Here is a 22,126-nt window from a genome sequence, read left to right as displayed (position 1 = left end):
TCACACACACCCTCACACACATCTTCACACACACAACCTCACACACAGACACACCCTCACACACACACACACACACACCCTCACACACACCTTTACACACACACACCCTCTCTCACACACACACACACCCTCACACATACACACCCTCACACACACACCCTCACACACACCCTCACACACACCTTCACATACATACACCCCCACACACACATACCCCGTGGGCACTCGTGGGCACACACACACCCTTTGTGCCCTCAAAGGCCACAGTACCTGCCTCAAGGCCTCACACAGGTCTTAGGCTCTCTCGTTAGCCAAGTAAAGTGGCCTGTCTTCACTTTGGGGAACGAGTGTTAACAGTAACTCAGCGTGCTCCATGTGGGTAGTGTGAGGCCTTGGCCTTGGTGCTGCAGCAGGGGGCAGCTTCACTGGCTCTGCTTACAGAGCTACGCACTTGTGGGGACTTGTGGGCAGAGCCCCCAACTGCCCAAGTGATGTGTTGGTCCCTCCCCTCCCAGCCCCTCCTCAGAGACCTGAAGAGCCAGGTGGCCCCTTCTGCCAATGCCTTGCTCTTCCTCCCACCACCCAAGGGTACATTTCCCAGATATCGCTCAGCCTGGGGCCCTGTTCCCTTCAGTCCACAGCAGCCTCTCCTGGGCCCAAGGGAGGCCACCCCACGTGATGCTGGAAGCAGAGCAAAAGGCTCGCGCAGTGGGGTGGACCCCTCCCTCCTCTGTACCAGCCTGCTCATCTCCAAGGACCTGGTTCCTCACAGCCTCCTCCTCTGCTCTCCAGAATATGACATTGAGGCTGCCCAGGAGAAGGACTGCCAGGCCTTCAAACCCACCGCCATCCTGCAGACCCAGAAGACCAACTGTGACGGCTATGCTGGGCTCTTTGAGAGAATGTGCAGGTACAAAGGGCTCCCAGGCTGACCACCCTGACCCAGCGCCTCCCCCTGCCACCTGCCCTGTGCCTTCACCCACACACTGGGCCGAAATGGGAGTTTGCAAACTCTACTCTGAATCCAAGTGAGTCTTGAAAAGGTCAATTTCTCCCTTTTTAACACCAGCATAATTGACTTTGTACCATCTGCCGGGCTTCGCGATACATTAACATAATGGCAGATGAATGCACAGAGATAATTTGGTTATAAAAGGCCCTTTTTCCACCTTCTCCCATCTCTGTGCAGCTGAAGGTTAGAAGAATGGCAGATGTGGGAATGCCAGGACCATGGCTGCAGGCGCCAGGAGGACTATTAAAGGCTGTCCTCGGGGCTGACGCAGGGGCCTCTTGGGGGAACAAAAGTCCCCCTACCTGAAAAAAATGTGTCTGTCGGAAAAGCTGAATCATTAGGCAGCAGCTCCTCTCTTGGAGCCTTTGGGGTCTGCTTCCATTGCTCTGGGAGCGAGCACCTGGCCAGGATGCCTGAGGCTGGGTGGGGGGAGGAGGAGGGGCAACGCAGAGGTGGTGAGAGCAGGCGCGTGGCTGGTAGGGAAGGCGTTGCTGTTTGGAGACCTCGCTGCCAGTTCTGTGTGACCTGGAGACGGACTCCAGGCTGGGGGAACCCTGCTGACCCCACAGTTTCCTTTGCCCACTGTCTAAGTTCTGCCGTGTTCCCCCAGTAACAATCAGCCAGCCCTGGGGGCCACTGCACAACCCCTTCTCCAGGGGGGTAGACAGACTGCAATCACTGCCTGTGTGGGCCTCTGGGAACGAGTCTTTTCAGGCTCCCAAGTGTCAGCCGACCAGAACTGCAGGGGGCAATTCATCAAACCAAGAGTAGAGACGATAACTAAAGCGTCCACGGGCAGGTAGTGGTGTGACAGTGTTGTACCATGGCCATACGATGTCCTGCTCCGGGCCTGACCCCTAGCCCTCCAGGCTCCCACCCGCATCACCACCACCCAGCACAGACACGCTGCTCCATCCCTTCTGTTTTCTCTCTGCTCTTCCATCCCCTACCTCCAAGCCCACCCCCGAGACCACAGCCCCAGAGGGGACCCTAGGGTCAGCGAGCAGAGGATGCCAAGCCCTCTGCAACCCACCCCCCCACACATTCCCACGCTACCCCAGACCCAGGCACCCCACATACATTCAAGGCTTCCAGGAACCCGGCTCCTCAACAGCCCCCTGTCCTGGCTCCCGAGCCCTAGGTTCTGAACAAGACTAAGAGCTCACACTGTCCCCATGACGTCCTCCGAACTGCAGCCTCGCCTGCCTTCCAACCCTGCCCCCTCTGCCACTTCCCGCACTTCACACTTTGTCTAATCCTGCTCCATCTGCTCACCTTGCCTCTCAATGCTCTTCAGGCCCCACCTCTCCCTCTCCAGATGCCATCAACATACCTATACACCAGCTCAGGTCTTGCTTGGGCTTTCATTTAATCACTTTTCTAAATTAAAAATAAAACTTAACTATAGGTGATTTATAAAGTGCATAGAAGAAAACAGAGGAAAATTAAGCTACCCTGAATCCTACCAGTTAGAGAACACTTAACATTTTGTCCTATTGCTTTCTGGACTTTGTTCTCTCATATAGGCTTTGCTATGCTCATTTCTTCTTACAGGTTTTACATGTCTTCATGTCTCCCCCACCTTCTTCTTTCCCTTTGAACATCCATCTCAGAATCCTACACACAGGTAGGCCCTCAGTGACAGGAAATGACAAGATATTCCTCTCAGACTTGTATGAGTTGGACCTTCTTTTTTTAAATAAGGGAATACCCCTCCATCTATGCTCAGCTTTTTTTGAACCTCGCATCTTTCAGAGTGTAATTATTTTCATCTTAATGTGCAAATTTGAAAACACTTGGGGTTTTAAGTCACAGAGTATATTTTTCTTATCCAGAAGTCTTCCTAGCATGGTATGGAAGGAGTGCCAGATTCACAGCCAGAAAGACGCTTCCAGGCCTCAGTTAGTTTACCAGTCCTTGGTTTCCAGTCCTTAACGTCCCACTCATTAGTTTTGCTCCCTTTGGAAAGCACTAAGCTTCTGGGTGCTGGGAGGGATTGGGGGCAGGAGGAGAAGGGGACGATAGAGGAGGAGATGGCTGGATGGCATCACAGACTCGATGGCCGCGAGTCTGGGTGAACTCCGGGAGTTGGTGATGGACAGGGAGGCCTGGCGTGCTGCGATTCATGGGGTCGCAAAGAGCGACTGAACTGAAGCTTCTGGGAGCCTCGGTTTTCTCATCTGTACACTGGGGACTCCATTGCCTACTGGCGGGACTAAAGGAGAACTTGGGGGCTATTATTTTTAACCCTCCCTGTCCTCTTAGTATTGGAGTGTCTCTGCTGTGTAGAACTTTCCTACAGACCACATAGACTCACATAGGCTCAGAAAATTGACATTGGCCTTGAGTGGAACTGCAACTCTTTGGTCTGGTCCAGAGGCTTAACAGTGGCCATTTTCTGGCTTGAAGCTGATCATTAAAAGACCAACGTTTTGCATCATTTAAAGTTATGTTCCCACCTGGCAGTTACCCTGTGAAATACTCTCCACATAGCCTGGGATATTTAACAATAGCTCACAGTTCTCTGAATTCCTTTAACTTTGGCTTTAAAGATCAGTAACCTCAGCCATGCGTCTTTCCTACGTCCTCTTCTCTTTAAAATAACTGCTGAAGGTTTGGTAAATTCATTAGCAGATCCCTTAATAACCAAGGACGTGTAATCCACACTTGCTGATTTATCCCTGCTTAGTTGTCAGAGTGGCCTCTTAGCAAGAGTTGTGTCCACATAGCTGGCATTACTTCTACCAGTCCAGTCTGCCTCCTTGCAATGGCCTCATTAAAGACTGATTTAATAAAGTAATTTGGTGGGGAATTCAGATATTTTTGCAACATCATTCATTTCCTGATCGTCTTTCTCAAGTAACCAGTGTGCCTTTTTTGTTAGCACTGCTGCTTGTAACTGCTGGTCCAATTTCTTTCTGACTTTCTCTCGTCCGGCATTTATGTCTCTCCTTTTGCCTCAGTTCCCCGACAGCCTTCACGAATTCCGCTTCATTTCTTTGCAAGGGTCATGCTTAATTCCCCAGAATTCTGCCAGCAAGTCAACCTCCAGTGCAATTTCTTCCCTTGTTACCACGGCGCTAACACCACCAGCTAGCAGATTTTCCAGGGACTTTTGAGAAAGCCAAGAGCTTATTACCAGTTTCAAGCTTTGATGCGGAGGAGACTGGCTGTCACCAATCAGATGTCAGTCTGTTTCCCATGCATCTTCCAGCTGTCACAGCGGTGTGCTGCTGCTCCACATCATGTCCCAGACGATCCCAGAACATCACTTGGTTCCAGAGGCCCCGAAGGCTGGATATACAGGATAACCTTAAATTATCTCCATCCTATATGGCCTCTGAAAAGAACATCTAAACCCCACCACCCTTTTAGATACATCAAAGGACAGTGCTCATGAAGATGAATTGCATCACTATAGCAAACCAATCTTTACTTTTACTTTGTATACCACCTGGAACTTTATGCCGCTGTTGCTGCTGCTGCTGCTAAGTCGCTTCAGTCGTGTCTGACTTTGTGGGACCCCATAGATGGCAGCCCACCAGGCTCCCCCGTCCCTGGGATTCTCCAGGCAAGAGCACTGGAGTGGGTTGCCATTTCCTTGGATTGAAACAAATCTTGCTGTACAAAAAGTCTGGTGCAATGCAGATCCTCCTGAACTGGGCATCAGGACCCATGAGTCCTGGCACTGCCTTGCCCCCAAGCCCTCTGTGTGTCCCCAGGCAAGTCAGCTTCCCTCTCTGAACTGCTGACTCTTCACTCATCACAGAGGAGACCCTGAAGTCAACCTCCAAAGGCTCTAACAGGCCTGTGGAGTGAGAATTATTACCATGATTACAGTTACTGACCTCACTGTAAGCGGGGGAGTGGCATAAGGAAAGGAGAAGAGGACCATATACAGAAATATAAACACTGCCAACTTTATAACAAATCAGCTACATAAACTGTGAAACACAAGTCATGGTTATGCATGTCATGCTGCAGTGTAGAAACCACAAACTGGTTTCCCCGGTGGCTCAGTTGGTAAAGAATCCGCCTGCAATGCAGGAGACCCAGATTCCATCCCTGGGTTGGGATGATCCCCTGGAGGAGGGAAAGGCTACCCACTCCAGTATTCTGGCCTGGAGAATTCCATGGACTCTATAGTCCATGGGGTTGCAAAGAGTTGGACACGACTGAGCAACTTTTGCTTTCACTTTCGTTTTGGAATTATATACATACTTAGTTTTTATTGAAATATAGTTGATTTGCAATGTGGTGTTAGTTTCAGGTGTACAGCAAAATGATTCAGTTATACGTATATATATTCATTTTTACATTCTCTTCCATTATAGATTATTTTAAGATATTGAATATAATTCCCCGTGCTAGATGGTAGGACCTTATTGGTTATCTATTTTACATATAGTAGTGTGTATGGTTTAATCCCAAACTCCTACTTGATCTCCTACCCCGCCTCCCCTTTGGGAACCATAAATTTGTTTTCTGTGACCTTCTTGAGGACCATTTTGGGAACTACAGGCCCTAAAAATTCTAATTCACGTGTTTTCCCGGTTAAACTGGCCATTGGGCTTAAAGGTAATGAAACCGTGTTTCCTAATTTTACTATTAGAAATCGCCATGTTTTCCTCAAGACAGGAAAACAGAGCATGCTTCGCTACCTCTCCTACAGCTCCTTTCCACCCTCCCTCTTTCCCATGTGGCCCCGACATCCAGGGAGAAGTGGTCAGAGCTAAGGAAGCCCACTGTGGTCAGAGGCTGATGTGTGCGGGGTGCACCGTCCACCCCAGGCCGCTCAGCCATCCTGCTGTTGGGGCCCGGATAGTCGCTGGTTTTTTTTTTTTTTTTTTTAATTGGAGGCTAATTACTTTACAATATTGTAGTGGTTTTTTTGCCATACATTCACATGAATCAGCCATGGGTGTACATGTGTTCCCCGTCCCGAACCCCCCCACCCCGCCTCCCCATCCCATCCCTCAGGGTCATCCCAGTGCACCAGCCCTGAGCACCCTGCTGTTTAAAGTGACAGTCACAGTCTGGATCCATTGTCTCCTCAGTATTACCCCTGGCGCTGAGGTTTTCCAAACTGTCAAAAGTAAAAACCAAGACTCTGCAGCCTGAGGTTATTAGACACATCTCCTTGGCTGATATTTGGGGCTCTAGGATGGCTGGTCGGGGTTCTTTAAGAGGTGGAAGTGTTTCTCATCCTCTGCCCGTTCTTCACTGCTCTCTCAGATCTTTCCAGCAAATTCCTCCCCCTTTGGGTTTCCTGAAAGAGCTATGCTTAGTTACTCAGTTGTGTCCAGCTCTTTGCGACCCCATGGACATAGCCTGCCAGGTTCCTCTGTCCATGGGGATTCTCCAGGCAAGAATACTGGAGTGGGTCGCCATGCCTCCTCCAAGGGATTTTGCCAACCCAGGGATCAAACCCAGGTCTCCCGCATTGCAGGCAGGTTCTTTACCGTCTGAGCCACCAGGGAAACCCAAGAGCTATGCTTATCACTAGCATTTTTGTCATGGTTCACATATTCATTCTCTTCCTACTATGAGAACATCTAGGGTGGCCAGTGAGCTTTATTTTTAGAGCATTATAATTTATTATGTTATAGAATTTATTATATTTCTAAATGATATGATATGGGATATTATATCATACAGGGGATATGATCCCTTGTACAGCGCTTTGCAGAGTGTGTACAGTCAGCAGTCTTTGGAGGCCTGAGGTGGTTGTGGGTCACCTGACCAGCAACTAGCAGCTAGAATGACTAGTTCCACATTTTTGCGTGAGAGTTATGGATTATTAACAATAATATTCTACATTATGACTGCTTTGTCCAACTCATCTTGCACACTGCTGCCTGGTAATAAAATATCCTCATATCATAGTCAAGCGTGGCAGAAGCTTACCGCTGAGGGGATTTTTTTCATCTTTATTCTGCCCCAGGCATTCCCCACAGTCCTCCCAGCTTCTCCTCAGCCTGTCAGTGGAGAATCAACCCCTAGAGATCATTTAATACCAACCTTTCGTTTTGCCCGTGATGAGCCTGGCAAGGTCACAATGGAGTGAACAGGTTCTCCTGGCTCAACCCAGGCCAGTCTCACCCCCTCCCCCCTGAGCGCTCAGGGAGGACATCCAGACACTCCCTTCTCCCTCTTGCAACCCTTCCCAGGCACAGGGTGGGGTGTTCATGCTTATTCCCCGACTTGGTGCTCAGATCTGACCTCCAGTTTGGCCCTGGGTGGGAGGATACCTCTGCCCATGGCCACGGCTTCTCCCAGGAGGACACTTAGCTCAAGCCAGCCCTCTACCCGCATCAACACCAGCCCCGTCTTTATCATAGCCCCCGGAGGCCATGTGGGAACTCAGTGCCTCTCCTGCCTCCCCTGATGTCGGGTGGCTCTGAGTGGAGGACAAGCGTGCTCCTGAGGACCATAGCTCCTTCCCTTCCCTGCGAAGCCACCCCTTCCCATCCTTCACGTGCCGGCCACTCATTTCTCCCTCCTCCAGTCCTAGAAATTCATGGGCACCAACATTCTGGCCAAGAAAGGAAAATAACTCACTAAAAGTGTCATTTTCAAGTAGCACTTATGATTTTTTTTTCCAATTCGAAAAGCAACACATAATCACCATTGAACATTTTAAAAATAGAGAGAAGTTTAAAGAAGAAACTTAAAATCATCCCAAATCCCATCACTAAGAGACCAGATGACTTTTGTGCTGTCTCTCTCACTCTGCCCTCCCCCTCAGTTTCTGGTTCTCCATGCACACACGTGCACGCATGCACATGCACGCGCACACACACACACACACACACACTCAGGGATTGTGCTGATGATGGGGTTTTGTAGAAGGTTGTCAATTAACAGTGAATGTGTCAGGAGCATCTCTTATCTCGCTAAATATTTTTCACCACATTCCTTCTCCTTATTCACTCTCTGAGTATGTGGAGGCCTATCTCCAATGGAAGGCCCCGCCTATCCCAGTATCTTCATCGCACCCCTCTGGCCTTGCATGCACCCCTCCCTTCTCAGGGATTCCCTGGTGGCTCTGCAGTGCTGGAGGCTGGAGTTCAATCCCTGGGTCCGGAAGATCCCCTGGAGAAAGAAATGGCAACCCACTCCAGTATCCTTGCCTAGAAAATCCCATGGACGGAGGAGGCTACAGTCCATAGCATCACAAAGAGTCAGACATGGCAGGCCGCAGTCCATAGGATCGCAGAGAGTCGGACATGGCTGAGCAACTGCACTTTCACTGCATTTTCACTTTCTTTCACTTTCTCCCCTCTCTAAGGGGAAGGTCTAAAAGACCTCTAAGTATTAGAGGCCTTTTTTCTCTAAGACTGCAAACTCATTCAGATCACACCTCCTGAGAACAAACCCCCTGGGCCTCGCGTCCCATTGTAGCTATGAGGAGGGGGCTGTCCCAGTATGCCTGCTTCTTCCCCCTGCTCCCGCTCCGGGCTTCTAAACCTACCCACGCTGGGCCTCCTGCCTCTGGGGGGCTCTTCTGCTCCTGGAGTCAGTGTTGGCTTGCGCCAGCAGAATCCTGACATGGGATCTACTTTCTCTTGCTCTCTGCTCGCACCCCCGAGTGCTTCCGAAATCCTTCCCACGGGCCCAGCTGGTCTGTTCTCATGGGATTTCTTTGACAGTCTGGGGAGCCTGAATCTCCTTTTGTGAAGCGGCAGGCAGAAGGGATGGGGACGTGGGGGGCAAGGGTGGCTGTAAAACTTCCCAGCCCATAAGGAGCCTCAGCAGGGCAGGCCTGCCGCTGGGCAGAAGACGGGAGTTCAGGCCATGTGGGGACATGAGTGGTGCCCTTGGCAGGGTGGAATCTGGTGATTTGCAAGCTCCACATCTTGCCCCACTCGCTCTCTCAACAAGTGATATGTAAATGCAGATAAGTCATATTTAATCCAATATTCTGCTAATTGTTCATTAAACATTCATTTTTATATGGATAATGTCCAATTTCTGTCCCCATGCCTATCCTATGGCCATTTCACCCCATTACCCTGAGGCTCCATGACCTCTTGTTTAGAGCAACTGAGGCTGTAGACCTGCTTCTGGAGGGACCCCCACCAAGCGCTTCCCTGATAGAGGCCCAGCCACACTAGGAGCACAGCCCCAGTTCATGCGAGGGGAGGGCGGAGTCGGCAGACAGCTCGTGCTGAGCCCCATCTGATGGGCTGGTGCGAGCATCCTGGGTATCACCCATTTGGGTGTTGATTACACCAAGGTTCCACAGTGAAAGGAAAGGGGTCTTGAAAAAGGAGTCCCTTGTTCTAACTCATACAAAGGCCCCAGAAAGGCTAGCACAGAGGGTCCCCTGGGTCAGAAGAGCAGCCCACCCCTCGACTGCCATGAGGGGGGCAGGGCTGCTGACGGGCAGGGCCAGCTGCCCATGGCAGGACTCTCAGGGTGCTTGCTGTAGCCGTGGGGCGATGCCCCAGCTCGGGTCTGAGCCTCAGGGTCTCAGCTACGCGTGCCCGGTGCACGTATAATTTGCCCGCGCTGTCTCCAGAGGTGACCAGCGCCCACCCGCCACTGTCCAGGCCAGCTTGTTGCGAGCACTGGGGGAATGCATTGTCAAAGGGGTCTTGATAAAAGCTTGGCTGACCGGTCATCACTTCCACTCCCGGAATGACAGCCATCAGGAACTCTGAAATCATGGCCAGGCCACTTAGTCAGAAAATAGCCTTAATGCACCATGGTGGTCCTGGCAGTGGGCCAGTCCTCTCCAGGTCCGGGCAGGGACCCCAGCTAGCCTGCCCCAGGGGTCCTCCCACAGCTGTCTGTGGGCTGGACGTGGAGGGGAGGTGGGCTCAGCTTCCTCCTGCACCCTCATATCTAGCACCCCTCCCTGACACCTAGGTGTCACCTAGGCCCAGCTCCCCAGCCACGTGTCTAGAGTCACTCTGGTTTTTCCGGCACACTGTCCTGCCCCTGGTTTCCATGTTCACCAGGCAGAACTCGCTGTTGCACCGGTGTCCTCCTGCAGCTGCCAGCAGAGCCCCCAGGTCGACTCGGGGGACAGCCCGAAGGGCTGTGTACAGGCTGGAGGAGCCTGCAGCCAGTCTGTCTGTGCCGGAGGTGGCAGGGGACCAGCCAGCCCATGTCGCCTCCCACCCCCACCTCTGCAGATAAAAGCCCTCAGGCTGTGTGTGTGTGACTGTGTGAAAGGCAGGGAATAGGAGAGGTACGGAGGGGCTGACGGCAGGCAGGCCTGAGGCAGGGCCACAGACAGACTTGCGGGGGCGGAGGGACCCCCAGCAGGAGCCGCCTCTCAGAGCCGTGTCCCGCCCCAGGGTCGCTGGCGTGCAGTGCGTGACCGTGCCTGGCTACTCCAAGGGCTTTGGCTACCAGCTGGGGCAGAGCTTCTCTGGGGAGTTTGACCACGCCTGGAATGCCGTGTTCCTGGAGGGGAGATGGCACCTGGTGGACAGCACCTGGGGCAGTGGCCTGGTGGATGCCTCCACGTCCAAGTTCACCTTCCTGTGAGTACCTCAGCTCTAGGGGGTCTGGTCGGTGGAGACAGGGGTGGGAGGAGCCTGAAGGAGGTGGCAGTGGAGAAGGCCGGTGGGAGGGGAAGGAGAGCTGGGGGCCTCTGTGTGCGGCGGGCCCTCACCCCCTTCCTCTGGCTTCAGGGGTGAGCTAGCGCCAGGCTGGTGACAAGAGCCCAGACCTTTCTGTCACCTCACCCTTCACTGTCTCAGTTCCCCTTCTGGCTCCCCAGCACTCCTCTTCCACACAAGGGCTAAAAGCACAGTGTCTGCCCACAGGCCAGGTGCCAAGAAAGACAGGGCTGAGAAGCTCCTTTAAGTGTCTGGAGGTTCCCGTCAGGCTTTCAAAAAGGCCTAGCTGCTCAGTTGTGTCCAACTTTTTGCCACCCCACGGATGGTAGCCCGCCAGGCTCCTCTGTCCGTAGAATTCTCCAGGCAAGAATACTGGAGTAGGTTGCCATTTCCTTCTCCAGGGGATCTTCCTGACCCAGGGATCAAACCAGGGTCTCCTACATTGCAGGCAGATTCTTTACCTTCTGAGCCACCAGAGACTCATAGTCGGGCCTTTGGCCATTGACTATGTTATTATTTGAGATGCCAGGATTCTCTCCTACTGCTTCTCCCAGAAAGCAGGGCTTCTCCTCCTCCTCTCCGGTATAAATGCAGCCATATCCCACCTCTGAGGGGGGGGTCTGGCTTGAGGGAAGGGGTGTCAGGGTGCTCAGCATCCCTGTGGGTACTGCAGGGCAGGGTGGCTGGGAGGCAGGTCTGGAGCACGTTTGTCCTCCAAGGCTCTGGCCTTAGCCTAGGCCATGACATTCGCGCTAAAGCTTGATGTCCATCAGCAGCTCAAATGCCTTTTCATCCAGAAAAATGAGAGTGCCGCCCCACTTGTGCAGTTTAAATCCTGACAGCCCTGCATGCGGGGCAGACACAGTGGGTACACACAGCCCGTACTGGGCGGAGGTGTCAGTCACACCCGCCTTTGCTCCGTCAGCTCTGAGTGCTGCCCGCCTTGGGCTGAGTGAAGGCTCTCCCATCTTGGAGGGGTCCCCCCTTCTTCTCCTGATCCCCATCACTGACCTCTAGAGAGCTGCGTCTAGCCAGCCCAGGGGACCACATCAGGGCCTCCCCCTGCACAGCTGCCCACAACAGGTCACAGAGTGCATGGAGCTGGCTCCCCAGTCTCCCTGCCTGCCTTCCCGCCAAGCCACACCCACCTGGTCCCTGGGTCCTGGCTTTGCTCCCTTCAGATCCCTTTGTTTTTGAGAGCAGGGGAAACCCATTCTCTGCCCGGACACACACTGCCAGGGCGGTGGCCTTCTCTTAAAAGGGGGCCTCAGATCCTGCTTTGTCTTCTATTTCTGGAAGCAGTTACTGAGGGGGCATCTGCCATGCCCATGTCAGGGTTGGAGATGGTGCCTCTTCCCTTTGGGTTGTGGGTAGGACCCCCCATGTGTTACCTTCAAGAAGACCCCAAAGACCCTCTGTGGGCCCCGCCTGCCCCTCTGCACGGCTGGGGCCTGTGCCTCCAGCATGGCTTCTGACCAGCCATCCCCGCTCCAGCTACAACGAATTCTACTTCCTCACCCACCCTGCACTGTTCATCGAGGACCATTTCCCAGACAACAAGAACTGGCAACTGCTCAAACCCCCTCAATCCCTGAGGCAGTTTGAGAACAACATGTATCACAAGAGTGAGTTCTACAACAAGGGGATGCTGAGCGCCCAGCCGCAGACTTCCATCATCAAAACAGGTAACCGGGGCCGGTGGGTTCATGGGCTGCCCTGCCAGTGCCCAGCTCAGTGGAAGTGGTATGTGGGGGCTGTGCAGGGGCGACTGAGGCCGCCTAGGCCATTGGGCCATCAGGGCAAGACGCAGCCGCAGGTCACATCTGCAAGGACAGAAGCCCCTCCCACCAGCATAAACCAAGACAGGGGCGTGCAGCTCCGGAGGGCTGAGCTTTCGGCCAGGCATGCTGGAGAGCCAGGGCTAGTGGACCCACGCTGGGGGGCCTCTCTCAGCTCACACAGCAGGGAAAGGACTGCTTCAGCCTGGCTTCCGCCGCCTGCCAGCTCAGGTGCGTGACAGAAGCTCCTAAACTCCTGGTGTGTGCATGCCAAGTCGTTTCGGTCATTTCTGACTCTGAGACCCCGTGGACTGTAGCCCTCCAGGCTTCTCTGTCCCATGGGGCTCTCCAGGCAAGAATACTGGTGTGGTTACCATGCCCTCCTCCAGGGGATCTTCCTGACCCAGGGATGGAACCTGTGTCTCCTCCATTGCAGGTGGGTTCTTTACTACTAATGCCATTTGGGAGGCCCCAAACTCCTCCCAGCAGGCTCCAAAGGCCTCCCAACAGACCCAGGTGAGCTCTGGCCTTCTCTCCTGGAGCACACAGGCAGCTCTTGGTGGGAGTGTAGGGGTGCACTGACCCTGCTTAGCTGAGCCCTAACTGTGGTGCTGCCCCGCCTTGGGACCCGACTCCCAAATGCCTCCCAGTCCACATCCAGCTGCCTGTGGCCCCTGTGGAGAGATGGGGAGCGAATGCCAGTCCAGGCCAGCCTTGGGACAGCTAGGGGTCCTGTACACCCAGCCCAGGGGAAGTTGCCTGGAAAAGGCTGGCTCTGCCTGCAGGCAGGAAGGAGGCTGATGAACAGTCATCCAGGTGGTGAGGGGAGCCCTCAGAGGCCGAGCTGCGTCCCTGGAGCCCAGCCTTCATCTGGGGCACCTGAGCTCAGATGTGGGAGGCCTGCTGGGTCCTTTCTGAAACATGTCTGTCCCTGTCTCCTGTGATGCCTGCTCTCCTCCAGTTCCCAACACTGCTGCTCAGCAGCCACCTTCCTTATAAAGCCCCCAGCACTCTCTCCTGGGAGACCCCCACTGCTCCCCGACTAGCTCCTTAGGCCACTGGCATGCAGAACCCGGCCCAGCTTGGCCAATGCATGCCCACACTCAGGTGACAGGGCACCCATGTTAGTCCCAGCCGATTCTTCCCTTCAACCTCACGACGGTCTCCATAACCAGGCTGCCGAGCTCTGGGATAATTTTTAAAACGATGAATGCCTCCTGCTGCTAAAATAACAGCGTGAGGCTGCTGTCTCAGAGAGTGTGCCCGTGCCCCCGGCAAGCTTGTCAGACAGGGGCTGCTCCAGCCAGCAGGGGCCACAGGGAGGAGTGCGCCAGGCCACACAGATGCCAAAACAGTGCCACCAAGGAGCTCACCTCTTTAAGAGACAGAGAAATGTAAACACTGGGTTTCTGAATACACAGTAAACCTAAAATTTGATTGCATATTCATGAAGCATATTTAAAGAATAGTTCTTTGCCGGAGCTAGTTTTGTTAAGAGGGGAGATGAAAAGAAAGCAGAGAGGGAAACACTTAGGCTAAATGCAAGGAGGGGATAGTGAGAGGGTGACGGAGGGATGAGGGGAGGAGGAGGTCACAGGCTCTAACAGAGTCCCAGCGGTCTCCGATCCTTTATTTCCAGCCTTCCCAGCCATTCAATTCACCTTCACCAGGAACCCCCTGAGGTGGGCACCCCAGCCAGGCCCAGGACATGGCAAGAAAGGAGACAGGCGGGCCCTTCCCCGTGGTGCCCACACCCAGCAGGGAGGATCCGCATTACCCATCACTGATACATTACTATGCCGCTAAGTTCCCTGGAGGAGAGGGAGGGCCGGGGAGCAGCTTCCAGGTCACTCAACCGCCTGCCCTACCCCAGGGCATCAGAAAAGCCTTCTTTGTGGTCAGAACATTGCCTTGAGGTCTTAGCCAAGTTTGCGGGACGCTGAGCATATGTGAGGGCCCTGGAACATGAAGGGGTGTCCCCATGGAGGAGGTACAGGAATACCATGTGGGCCTGAGGATGGGCCTGACTCGGGCAAGGCAGGAAGGGACAGACCTCTCCACTGGCCTCCAGTTTGATGGTGACACACAGAACGGAGCCCCAGGGTGACTGGGTAAATATTTTCAGGAGCCCTCAAGCTGCCATGTGGAGATGCCAGGAGCCCTCATGCATCAAAGCTGAATTGCACAGGGACCTCACCACCAGCTGGGGCACGACTTGGAGCAGGACAGGGTCCATGAGTATTGAGGCAGCTTCGGCCCCCGAAGAGGGTTTCAACTGAGAGAAGTTGATAGTGATCTGCTGTTCTTGGTCACTTTCCTCTGGAGGTCACCATGTCTCATGGTGGCTGACAGCTATGGAGAAGGAGCATACACAAAGAAAATAGCACAAAAACACAAAGAATACCACCATTCATGTAACAGAAAGGAAAGGAATCAGAGGCGGTGGGGAGGCTGGGCTGGGGAGGGTGGCGGATGCAAGACGAGCAGCAAGGTGGATGTATGATCGGCAGCCCAGATCCTCCAAGGAAGTCACTGAAGACCTGGATAATGGGGCCGAAGCCAGATTTCAGAGAGCTGAGTGAGTGGGAGGGAGCTGCAGTAGGGAGGGGCGTGGGAGGAGAGGCAGGTGAGGCGCTGGCAGCACCTGAGAAGGCAGGGAACATCTTCTGGTTGGAGGAGCCACAAAGAAGGTCTTGGGGAGGTGGGGGAGGCCAGTGGAGCCCCCTTCCCCGTGTGGGGACTCTCACTCCCAAGGTGGGAGGCAGCATTGAATGCAGCAACTGAGCAGCCTGGAGTTGGGCCTCGTGGCTGATTAGATGGGAAGTCTCACAGATACTCATCCTACAGCATCCTTGAGCATGCTTTCTGCCTCCAGAGCAGGAATTCTGGACCCCGATGGGGGAGAGGCTACTAGAGAGTGTGAATGAGACAGTAGTCGGAGGTGGCTGGGTGGAGGGGCAGGTGATCAGCTTCTGAGGGAGGAGAAGGCAAGGCTCTCAGAGAAGCCCTGCCCCTCCCTGTGGTCCTGCAAAGCAGCAGGGACCAGGGAGGGGAGTGCCTGTGGGCTGTAAAGACAGAGAACTGACCCCCCTGTACCCCACAGCAATGACCAGGACACAGGAAGACGGCGCAGGAGGGCAAGGGGCGAGGCGCGTGTGGGATGCACACGATCGTCTTGTGCACTCGACTCCATTCAGGAAGCACAGCCTGGAGTGGAGGGTGGAGGTGGGGCGCGGGGAGGACCCGCAAGGAAGCGGTTCTGTCCCTGGAGCACAGTCTCCAGGAGGGAAGCATCCAACGAGTTGTTAAGGTGATTGTTGACATGCCAGCTGTGAAGGGAGCAGGGTGAAGCAGGACTTGAGACTGGAGGCAGAGTCAGAGATGGCTCTCCAACCAGGGTCTTGGCCTCTGTGCCCCTCAGCTCTCTCCCCTGCCCTGGAATCAGGTTAAGCCCCCTGCAACATTTACCTGATGTGAATCAAATGGGCAAGGCAAGCACATATGACTGGGGGCAGGTTTTTCTTGAGACCCACCACCCCCAGCTTGCAGTTCTCGAAGAGAACCGCCCCTCTAGAGGTATGCTGCCACCGGCTTATATGATGTTCAGTGAGGTCATGCTGGTGGCTTAAAATTATTGGGTGATGGTATTCCGACCAGGGAAATGGGCAGACGCTGTAAGTCAGGGTTCCCCGCCCAGAGATCCTATTGTTACACGGTTACCAGCATGTCAGCACAGGTCGGGCTCCTCTCACCTGATCCTGGCTCTCCCCACAGTGAATGGAAAGGCCACGGTCACCATCGAGAGCTGTGCTCCGACGCTGTTCATGTTCATGCTCAATGGCAAGCAGGAGCACGGGCTGCTGAGCCTCCGGAAGAATGGGATGAAGCTGGATGTGTACCCGCCGACCGCGGGCACCCACAAGCTGCAGATCTTTGCCAAGGGCAACTCGGAGATCTACAGCTCCGTGCTGGAGTACACGCTCAAGTGCCACTGTGCAGACATGGACGTCCGGCTGCCAGCTGAGTTGCACCAGCCCGTGGGCCCCAGCTGGTTCTCAGAGCAGATGGGCATCACCAAGCCGTCCCACCCCGAGCCCGTCATCTACACCAGCGACGGGCGCTGCTCCGTCAGCTTCGGTGTGGAGGAGGGCATCAGTGTCCTGGCTTCGCTGCACGGAGACGATGGCCCCGTCACTGAGGAGACCCAGCGCCGCTACATCTTCCAGCTGCACCAGGAGAAGCGGACGGAGCTGAAGGTGCAGCTGCCGCACGCCGGCAAGTTTGCGCTCAAGATCTTCGTCAAGAAGAGGCAGGAACCGGGCAACTACCTCTTCGTCTTCAATTACCTCATCTGCTGCACCAACAGCAAGGTGAACTGGCCCGTGTTCCCCGAGAGCTTTGGCAACTGGGGGGCGGACAAGGAGCTGCTGGAGCCACTGTCGGGCGTTCTGCCCGCCAACCGCAACGTCCCGTTCAAACTGAAGCTGCACGGCGTCGCCAAAGCCCTGGTGAAGGGGCAGGACACGCGGCCGCTGACCCTGAGCCCCGAGGGCTACTGGGAGGGCAGCTGCAGCACCGCAGGCTGCCGGGAGGTGTACGTCATGGTGCTGGAGAATGCCAACCACAGCTTCTACTCCTACATCCTCAAGTACCAGGTCAACGCCCAGTGAGGGCCACCTGCCACCCCCACCCCTGCCGGGCCACGCCCAGAGCCCGGACACCACTGAGTCTGCATGGAATCCCTTCTGGACCTCTGCCTCGTGTTCCTGCTCTGCCGGAGGCTGCGACGTCAGTGGCCAAGGGGACAGAGGCAAAGGCCCTTTAGAAGACAAAGGTGCTATGTAAATCCAAGGTATTGTAACTGTACTCACTGCCCAGACACCCGCCTTCTCATGCTAACGCTGTCCTTGTTCTCAGGCCCGGGGCCAAACACGTTTCCCGTGATGGGGAGAGAGAAGCGGGCGTGATCCAGGAGGCTGAGTCATCCTGAATTCTCAAGCCCCTTCCCAGGAGCTGCACAGAGCTTCTCACCAACTCTTGGACCCCAGGGGGAGGTCAGACTGTCATCTTCTTTCCAGACCTGACCATCTCCTGCATTCCCGATGCTGCTTCTTATTCTTCCAGGTCCTGAGAAGGAAGGTGCAGAGAGGAAGCTAACTGCCCCCCAACTAGCCCCGAGCCTGAGGGCCTCCACAATCCCTGTATGTGCCTGAAATGTGGCACCAGAAAGGTCATGGGAGACTTCAGGGCCGAGAGCAGCCAGTGCCTGCTCTTGTTCTGGGTAGGGGCCAGAGAGGCAGGGATGTAGTCTCAGGATGTAAGACCCCTGACTCTGCTCTCAGAGAGATTAATTCCGTCTACTTGGTCTATTAGCAGTTCACTCAGCTCCTGCAAGCCCTCTCAGAGCCTGTGCCTCAGGCCCCAACCTGAAACCCACACTGGGAACCCCAGGAGGCTTCTGGGCCCTTAGAGACCCCTGGCAATAACCCTCAATAAAGACTTCAGGTAAAGCAGTAAGAACCCTGCAGTGCTGGGGGCCCCCACAATAGCAGGGTCCCACCAGCCCCAAGATTTCTACCACCAAGGTCACACCTGGGGAACCTCGACCTGCCCTGGGAGCAGTTTGTATCCCATGTCCCTTCCTTCCTCTCAAGAGAGACCCCCAGGGTCTACCTTCTGTAGGGATCATCCAGACCTCCTTGTTTGCTCAGGCCTGAGAAGTCTCGCCTGCCCAGCCGGCCCTTAGCAGCACCTCAGGCCAGTGTTGCCATGGCAACAGCAGAAAGACTGGCTCCAATGAGGGCAGCAGGAGGGAAGGATGGAGAGGCCCTGAGAGGCCCTGCATGGCCACTGCAGCACCATCCCAGCACATGACAGGTTGGAGGTGGCCTCACCTGCCCTCCTGGCTCCTTCGGCTCTGCAGCCCTGCCTACCAGGGCCTGGGCCTGGAAGAGCCAGCGCTGCCCAGTACTCCCCTCCCTGCACTGCCGCTCCGGATGCCCTGGGCTAGCTACAGCCGAAGCTGCTGGGGCTCCTCACGGCGTCCTTGCCTTCACCCTCACATTTGTGTATTCAACCAATGTTCGTGGAGCACTTAACCAGGTACTGTATCAGCCGATCCTTCGTTCTGGGGCTGCAGCCCTGCCCCGGCCATCCCAGAGCAAGGGTGGCAGCTGCCGCCCTTGTCCAAGCCTGTTTCAAGTTCCAGGCTCCCAACACTCCAGTCCATCATCTCCCTAAGGTCCCACCCCACAAAGATCCCCACCACCCCCAGCATGAACCCGGTCCAGAGGAATGTCTCAGGGGGCCCATCCTCCACCAGGCCGGGGGTCCTGGAACACAAGGGCAGTACACCACGGTGGGCTGAGCTGCCCTGGCTTGTGTCCAGCGTCCTCTGGCAGGCTCTGCCACCCAGGCATTCAGCACTGTGTCACTCACGCCTGGAAAATGCACAAAGGCTGCAGAGGCGGAACTGCTGTGCACCACAACAGGGAAACAAGAGGAGTTTTTACACCCTGGAAACAGCCTTTTCTCACCCCTTTGATTTTATGGGCTGAAAGAAATGCGCTGTGTTTCGTCAAAATAATAAGTGCCTTCTGTGACTCATGTCACTCACTGGACCCAGAGCTGGCTGCTAGTCCTGCTGGGAACAACTTGCATCCTCTACAAAACAATATAATTAGTCTATACATTCTGGAGCACACAAAGGATGCCACCCAGCAAAACAGGAGCTGTCCCAAGCAGGAGACGGTGGCCCAGCCTCTCCAAGCGCCTGGGAGCATCAGCAACCCCTCCCTGCTCATTTAACCAGGCGCCCCCCCCCCCGCCCCCCGCTCCTTGTAAAGACAGCTGTAGGCACAGACAACACCTGCATTTCTTTCCACTGAAGTAAAAATACATGAAATGAAATCCAATCTTCATGAATTTTTACACTCATGCTGCTCAGGGTAGAATTCGGGGTTGCATTTTGAAGTCTTTTATTCAAATCCCCATCTTTGTTTCCCGATCGAGGCGTTCTAGCGGCCAGTGGAATGGCACGGGCGTCCCCTGCTGTCCGATATGAGAGCTGCAGGTGCTGCAAACTCCCGTGAGGCTGGGGTTTTTATGCAGCATTTGAAAAAATGCGGCTGGGATGTTTATATTAAATTCAGAGTGCCTTCTCGTGGCTTCTCAGAGTTTTCTCATGTATACGTGGAGCACGTCGTTCCCACACAAGTTGTGAGGCGAGGCAAGGAACTTCCTGGCATGGTGCGAAGACGAGAACGTGATAACAGTTTGGGAATATTTTGCTCGGAAATCGGGTAGAAGTGGATGGGACAGTTTGACCACATTCATTAGTAAGTCAATGAAAAACTGGAACTGACCGAACTCCGAAAGCTTTTGCTGCCAGGCCTAGGATGGCAGCCCTGAAGCTACAGAAGGGCACAGAGGGTCGGGTAGGGTGGGAGAGTGGGACGAGGCAAACGGGCGAAAGCCACAACTGCAATTAACTTCTGTTCTACCTGTTTTGGAAGCGCCACCAGCGCAGCTGGACTCTGCCTCCAATCTGATTGTGATCATTGTGTGTTCCCCATATGTTACATTGTCCCACCAGGACAAACCCCTGACAGCCTGCTGAGATTAAGAGGAAATAAATAGATTAACCGAAGCATGAAGGATTGGGGCTAGACATAAAGAAGTATTTCCTGTTGTTAAGCAGGAGGGACAAGTTGCCAAGAAAGTTTGTGAAATCCTCTTCTCAAAGGACTGGAAAAGTAGAAAAAATTTCTCAGTGGTCTTGGGTCTTTGCTGCCATGCTAACCAGTTCTTTCCAAACCAGTTTAATTCTTGAAATTCACTGGATTACTCACAGCAAACGGGGGACCGAATAGCGTGGTAGCGTCCTTTGCTGTTGGCAAAGCTTTCAGAGGTGAGAGGTGGTGAGCATCTGCGTCCCCCGTCAGTTTATCTGAGGTCGATCATTTCTTTTCATTTGGAAGCATAGTTGGAGCTTTGAAGAGGTGATTACTTTTCATAACGTGTGCATTGAGTTGTGTGGGCCCACTGGCTGTTAGGTATGCTTTCCCCTCATTGTTGCTGGTGTTGTTTTTCAATAAAATTTATATTCATTTTTACCCAACAATGTAATTATCGATCCGTTCTTATCACTGTTCTCACAAGCAGGAGAAAAAAAAACACTTTCATGTTCAAAGGGAACGTTAGGAAAAAAATCAATGTCCCAGCTATTTGAATGTGATGGTGAGATGCAAATAGAATGTCAGGCAAATAGCTATTTCACATTAAAGGAAACATAATTAGGTTAGCTCCAGCCCCTCTCCAGCTCACATGCCTTTGAAGAACATGAAGGCAGTGAATCTTGTTTAACTTGAAATTTTTAAAGTTGATCCTAATTTCTGTTTTTAATGGGAGAAAAAAAAATGTTCCAAAAATGCCCATCAGCCTACTTTTTGTTGTTGTAACTATATATAAATATATATTCCTTGATATTCATATACTTGTAGAAACTTTCCAGCAGGTTACCTAAACAGATTATTCATAAATTAGACATTTAGGGAAATATAGCAAATGAAAATCTAGACATCTCTGAGAAGCTGCTGTAACCATGGAGACCATTCTTGTAGCTGTCATGTGAAGGACAAAAAGAATTCGTGTTCCCAAATTTGGCCTTGTTGCGCTCCTCACTGCTAGACCCACAAACACGAGCCCGCGCATGCTTCTCCTTACCAAGGCTTCCACGAGTGACCCATATCTTTAACAGCATGTTAAAGGAGAGTCTGAAGAAACAGTCTTTGAATAATAGAAAGAAGAACTCTCAAATTGTTAGAACAGTCTGAAAGTGCCAGCCCTGAGGCTGCTGTGGATGACCTCTAAAGTCCCTTCCAGTCCGGAGAGTTTGTGATGCTGTGTCTCCATGAACAGATGCTGGCAGGCGGTAGGCCTGAGATTGTCAGTGGCGGAGCATCTGAAGGGCCCTGCTGTGTTAAGAGCCTGCCCTGCAGCCCCCACCAGACTGCGCTGCTGGCTCTTTTCTTGCCCGAGGGCAAGGGGCTGGAGAAAACCCAGCAGAGGGACCAAAGGGGAAGCCGCAGCCTCTGACAGGATGTTGCTTCTCTCTGATTTTGCGAACAGAACTAAAGAAAACCAAAAGTCAGGCAGCAACTGGGATGCCCCCTCTTGGATGTCCTGCCAGCCTCCCTGAGTCAAAAGACTCTGAACCCAGGTCACTTCTCTCCCCCAGATTACCTCTGCCTCCTCCTGGACTGCCAACACAGTAAATGTATCCCCATGCCCAAAGTCAGACTCATGGGGGCCACTACTGACTCCTGCATCCCTTTCAGTGAGAAATCTGCTCCATTCCACCGTGTTCCATATTTGACCTGCTCCTCCAACTCCATGTCCACTCCACTCCAAAGCCTTTGTCATCGTTCAGGCCCTCCTCACCTCCCAGGGATACATGTGATTGCTTCCTATCATGTCAAAAAGCATAAACACTTTTACTGGCAAAGTCTGAATATTTTCAGGGCTGCCTTCAGGAGGGTTGATGTCTCAGAAAACAATGGTCCAGTGAACATCAGAGCTCCTGGTTCTTTAAGCATCATTGTCCCCAAGACTAATCCTCTCAAGAGAAGTGCTTGCAGGATGAGACATAAGAAAGACAAAATGCCCTCAAGGTCCTTGTGTATCCAGTGGCAAAACTGAGACATGAGGTTTTGAGAATGGATGAGAAGGAAACCTGGGCTTAAAACAGCTCTCCCGATGCT

At 53.5% G+C, this 22,126-nt stretch overlaps 1 protein-coding gene across 2 annotated transcripts in view; it reads left to right on the top strand.

Annotated features, from left to right (window-relative positions):
* KY (kyphoscoliosis peptidase) overlaps positions 1–20,487 on the top strand; it is a 54,457-nt gene extending 33,970 nt beyond the window's left edge. Inside the window, exons 8-11 of one of the 2 annotated variants that reach the window (XM_040233057.1) lie at positions 793–910; positions 10,321–10,509; positions 12,082–12,272; positions 16,140–20,487. In XM_040233057.1, the coding sequence (XP_040088991.1) occupies positions 793–910; positions 10,321–10,509; positions 12,082–12,272; positions 16,140–17,035 (1,394 nt within the window). In that variant the 3' untranslated portion in view covers positions 17,036–20,487. The remainder of the gene's footprint in view (positions 1–792; positions 911–10,320; positions 10,510–12,081; positions 12,273–16,139) is intronic. The other variant, XM_040233066.1, reaches the window with a different exon arrangement.
* The last annotated feature ends 1,639 nt before the right edge of the window (positions 20,488–22,126 follow it).

Source organism: Oryx dammah, unplaced genomic scaffold, assembly GCF_014754425.2.
Source record: "Oryx dammah isolate SB20612 unplaced genomic scaffold, SCBI_Odam_1.1 HiC_scaffold_2, whole genome shotgun sequence".
NCBI lineage: Eukaryota > Metazoa > Chordata > Mammalia > Artiodactyla > Bovidae > Oryx > Oryx dammah.
Note: the sequence above shows the minus strand (reverse complement) of the source record. Positions and strands in the feature narration are given on the sequence as shown.